The sequence below is a fragment of the Manihot esculenta genome, chromosome 11, assembly GCF_001659605.2.
Source record: "Manihot esculenta cultivar AM560-2 chromosome 11, M.esculenta_v8, whole genome shotgun sequence".
NCBI lineage: Eukaryota > Viridiplantae > Streptophyta > Magnoliopsida > Malpighiales > Euphorbiaceae > Manihot > Manihot esculenta.
The window spans coordinates 28203078-28208500 of NC_035171.2; the positions used below are offsets into that span (position 1 = coordinate 28203078).

General features: G+C 32.6%; 1 protein-coding gene across 1 annotated transcript; it reads right to left on the reverse strand.

Moving 5' to 3' along the window:
• Nucleotides 1-840: 840 nt before the first annotated feature.
• Nucleotides 841-4761, reverse strand: LOC110626157 (putative receptor-like protein kinase At3g47110). Its single transcript, XM_021771926.2, has 3 exons — nt 1906-4761; nt 1275-1715; nt 841-1047 (listed from the first exon to the last, which is right to left on the reverse strand). Exons 1-2 carry the CDS (start codon nt 4577-4579, stop codon nt 1285-1287), a joined length of 3105 nt encoding a protein of 1034 aa, XP_021627618.2. The 5' UTR covers nt 4580-4761; the 3' UTR covers nt 841-1047; nt 1275-1284.
• Between the last annotated feature and the right edge of the window lie 662 nt (nt 4762-5423).

The following is a 5423-nucleotide window of genomic DNA, read 5'->3' on the forward strand; positions in this document are numbered from 1 at the left end:
CATTGGATATCTTCATTCTTTAGTGACGGAATTCTGGCAATTACAAATACTCCATTTTTATTTTGTTGTATGCACAGCGCTGCTTAGTTTTTTGCACCAAGCAATAACATTTTGCATTTCAAAATTCAGTGCACATTTTAATTGAGCTTTTCTTGAGAACTATTCCATTAACTCTTTTATTCTATTAATTTTTTTAATTAACCTTTATTTCTTTGCAGAAGACAATTTATATTTAAAAAATACTTTTCTATCCAATGAATTAATTTATTTTTTATTATTTAACTTTAATTTAAAAAATAAAATTTATTAATAAATTTATATATAAAAGTCTTAATAAAAATTTTAATATATTGAAAATGACTTCTTTTTCATTTTTCTTAAAATAATTTACTTTTTTCTTTGATCAGAAAAAAACTTCCAATTGATTAAATTTTTTAAATATTTTAAATGTCAGAAAATAAAAAAATAGTTTTCTGAAAAATATTTTCCAATAAACAGTCTTAAATTAAAATTGTAATTTGGCAAGACTTAGAGAAAAGAATAAGTTATTACGAAGCCCTTGTACTTTGTTAGACTTGACTTAATTTCCATTATAAAAGACTTAACTTTCACTTTGATTAGACAAATATTTTCAAAACATCAGACGATAAGGAAAATATTTACTTGAAAAATATTTTTCATGAAACATAGACTTAATTTGATTGAACTTGAAATTTAACATGATTCATAGAGAAAAGGATAAATTATAATAAGTTATTGTATTACGGCAAAATTAACTCATCAAAATTAACTAGTTAATCTTTTTTGCTTTTAACACAATAAATAAAATTTGAACATAAATTGGATATGATATTATTCAAGATCCAGAAGAGGAGAAACAACACATAGGTATATTGTTCCTTCTTTTGTAAGATTAAAGTCTTAAATTAACAAGAGATCTTTAGAAAATATATAAGTAGAACATTGCTACATTGCAAGGACTTTGTAAAAGAAACAAGCATGGTAGGTAGCCATCTGACTTCTCTAGTAAGAGTTGTTCTCCTGAAACTAAAGAAAGAAATTAGAAAGATTAGTCAATATGAGAAATAAAAGGAGGAGAATTCTAATTAAGTTCAATTACCGATTAAGCAACTTCTTGCTTTATTGGAAGCATGTTCAGGCACGTTTCTTGACTAGACAATCAGACTTGAATAACATGATTTTAAAATTAAAGGAAAGAGAGTATTTTAAACTAAATAATTTTTTTAAAAAATATTCAAATTATTTTAACTTACTTGCCTGTCTTCAATCATAGATTCGAACTCCAAGAAAAATACTTCTAATCAAATGCAGTTCTTTAACGACATCTCTCATACTCGTTCTATCTCCGGGTGATTCTGCTGAACAAGCTACTCCGACATTGAATACTGAAAGCAAGCACTCTTTCTCTTTGCTAATACTTGCTCCGCTTAGTTCCACATTATCCCTTGGACCTTCTTCTATACGTACTACTATCTGCTCTTCTACTTCAGCTACAACCATTCCAGTTGAGAGAAGGGCGGGGCATGTAATCTCCGAAAGTCTTGTCGGTAGTGCATCCTTCACAAAGCTGTGTAGATTCAAAAGGCCTTCAAATTTCTCATCTGTTGGCCTTTTTCCTGTGAACATCTCCAACACAAGAATCCCGTAACTATATACATCTCCCTCTTTTGATGCAATACTGCCCATTCCATACTCTGCATTTTATAAAATTTATAAAGTTAATTTATCAACTTGAACATCAATGTTGAACACATAAAGACTATCACTTGGTAAGCAACAAGTAAATTTATAAAAATTTACAAGTAATTACAAAATTATAAAAATTTATTAAAAAAAAATTACTTTTTATTATTATTAATGAAAAAATAGAACTAGAGATTTTACCTGGAGGCGCATAGCCGATGGTTCCTCTTATTCCGATTGAGCTGGTTTGACTTTGTGATGCATCATCAGTGTTCAAGAAGAATTTAGCCAAACCGAAATCACTTAAATGTGCAACCATGTCATCATCAAGAAGAACATTACCAGGCTTCAAGTCACCATGAATAACAGGAATTTCGCAAAGATCATGAAGGTAATGCAATGCAGATGCCACATCAATTGCAATATTCAGTCTTTGAAGAAAATTCAAATTTCTTGACTGATTATTATTGAGGATATCATGATGCAACCACGTCTCCAAGTTTCCTTTACCCATGAATTCATAAACTAGAGCTTTGAATTCATTCTGCTTGTAATCAATGCTTGAGCAGCAGGTAAACAACTTAACTAGATTTCGATGCCTCAATGTACTTAACACCTTGCACTCTGCCATGAAGCTTTTTGAAGCGCCCTTTATTCCAAGTTTGAGGACCTTAATAGCCACATGTACTCCCAATTGATTGAGAAATCCTTTGTACACGAAACCAAAGCTACCGGAACCAATTAAGTTGTCTATGGAGAATCCACTTGTTGCAGCATAAAGATCCTTGTAAGATACCTTTACAAGGGAATCCATTTCTTTGGATGCAACAGACGAACCTTTTTTTGATACTCTCTTGCGATAAGCAAGCATGAATGCTAACATCAAGAGGACACAAAAGAACACAGGAGGAACAACAATTGCTATCCTAATGGAAATGGACTTTCCTTTCTTCAATGCATTAGAGGGGCATTTTGGTTGATGGAGTTCTGTCACACCACCACAAAGCTTATTATTACCCATCAATGAAATTGCACTTGCATTGCTAAAAACTCCTTCGGTTGGAATCTCACCAACAAGATCATTAAAAGAAATGTTTAAATATAAAACATAATGTAAACTTTGCAGAACTTTTGGAATTTCTCCAGTGAGATTATTTTGTGAAAGATCCAATAGTTGGAGACCCTTCAAGGAAGCCAAAGATGAAGGAATGCTTCCGTGGAAAGAATTCCCTTGCATATAGAGATATTCCAAACTTGAACAAGATCCAATAGCTCTAGGAATTTCTCCAGAAAGCATGTTTTTCGAGACATCCAGAGCATTTATGCTTGTTAGATTTCCAACGTCTGCTGGCAATTCACCAGTTAGTGAATTATGTGACAAGTCCAAGTACTGAGACAAGGACGAAAGATGGAGAACCTCCTTGGTTATAGACCCGTTGAGATTATTTCCGGAAGCATCTAAATACTGCAAATTCTTGCAATTCTTTATGCTTTTTGGAATACTTCCTTCCAAATTATTGCGTGAAATGGAAAGCTTAGATAATTGGGTGAGATTGCCTATAGAGGATGGGATCTGACCAGACAATTTATTTTCATCCAAAAACAGCTGTTGAAGTTTTTCTAATTTTCCCACAAAAGAAGGGATGACTCCGATGAAAAGATTGTCCTCCATGGCCAATAAAATTAAGTTAATGAGATTCTCTAATGCTTTAGGAATAATCCCACTGATTTGATTACCAGTAAAATATAGCTTGCTAAGTTGAACTGATAGATTGGAAACAGAATTGGACAAAACACCTCCAAAATTGTTGAAATCGAAACCCAGTTCTCTCATATTGCTGCAATTTTTCAAAGATGTTAAGAAATCCAAGTCACTTGTCGAATTATATCCCAAATAATTATAAGAAACTGTGAGCCTAATAAGATTTTGTAAATTTCCTAGGCAATTCGGGACTTGTCCTTTAAAATTATTTATGGAAAGATCGAGTATTTCTAGTTGGGAAGCATTGCAGAAGGAATTTGGAATTGAACCAGAAAATAAATTATCTCCGACGGCAATGCGCCGAAGATTTGGGAGAGTAATCCCAATGTTTTCTGGTAAGCTACCCATGAACTTGTTTCCCGCAATTGAGATTTCCTCAACAGATGAAATATTGAAAAGGGATAACGGGAATGTACCAGAGAGATTATTTCCAATAGCAATGAAAAACTCTAGGCTTTTTAATCTGCCAAATTCATTTGGAATATTTCCCTCCAACTCCATCCATCCTGCACTTATGATAGCCAGCGATGAAAGATTGCCAAGGGAAGATGGAAATTTTCCATTCAAGTTGTTTTCACAGAGCAGAAGCAATTCAAGCATTTCCAAAGAACCAAGCTCTGCAGGGATTTTGCCAGTTAGATAATTCCGTTCCAGGCTGATTACCGAGAGCTGAGAACAACGGGTCAAATTGACTGGAATTTCACCGTCCATTGTGTTGTTTTGGAGATCTAATATTTGCAATCGAAACAAATTTCCGACTTCCTGTGGAATTTGACCTTTGAAAATATTATTTGGCAGGCAAAGGATTTTCAGAAAACTTAAATTGCCAATAAATGGCGATATGGATCCCATCAAATCGTGACCTCGTAACACTATTGAAGTGACCCTCTGGTGGCGGCGACTACAAGCGATTCCATGCCACCGGCAAAAATGGATAGAGTGATTCCATGAGTTGAAGACTTGATGTGGATCATTGGATATTCCTTCTTTGAATTTGAGCAAAGCAAGTTGATCAGTCTCATTTGATGAAGAATGGACATGCATGAATTGAAGGTTCAAAGAGAGGAAAATAACAAGTTGGAGATAAGCAAGAAAAAGTTTGTAAATCTTCATTTAGTTTGATAGGTGCTGGTGCTGGTGCTAGGAGAATGACTTGGCTCTGGTTATACGTGGTGATGTTTAAATAAAGCAAAAATGGAGTTGACTGACTGTTGACCGTTTACTGTCTAAATTCTCCCGCGGGTAGGGCAAGAAAAAAGTGATACAAATGTGGAAGGAGAAAGAAAGATGCGGACAAAGGTACCAGAATTATTTGGTGCTCGGAGAATGACTTGGCTCTGGTTATAGGTGGTGATGTTTAAATAAAGCAAAAATGGAGTTGACTGACTACTGACCGTTTACTGTCTGAATTTTCCCGCTGGTAGGGCAGGAAAAAAGTGATACAAATGTGGAAGGAGAAAGAAATATGTGGAAAAATGTACCAGAATTATTTGTATAAAAATTAAATATTTTTTTTACATTCAAATTTGATAATAGATGTTTTTTCTTTCTTAATTATTGATCCATTATGTATAAAATATCTCTAGAATTTAGAGGAATGTTTTAATGGGCTTATTCAATATAAATCTAAATGAATTAAATCAGTGGATTTTAGATATAATTTTAACAAAAATGTATATTTTTTTAAATATAAAAATGAAGAGCTAGTTTGATTAAAAAGTTTTTTTTTTAAATTATATTATTAAACTACTTACATTATAAAAATATTCAATGACTCATTCTATGTTTAATTATTTTTTTCATTCCAAAAATAATAAGAGATCTAATTTGAGAGTTTATCCATAAGACACGTTTAAAGCGACAAGAAAACTAAAATATTTTTTTTTCTCCTTTAAAGACCGTGTATATATATATATATATATATATATATATTTTTATTAATCATGAATGCACGGTT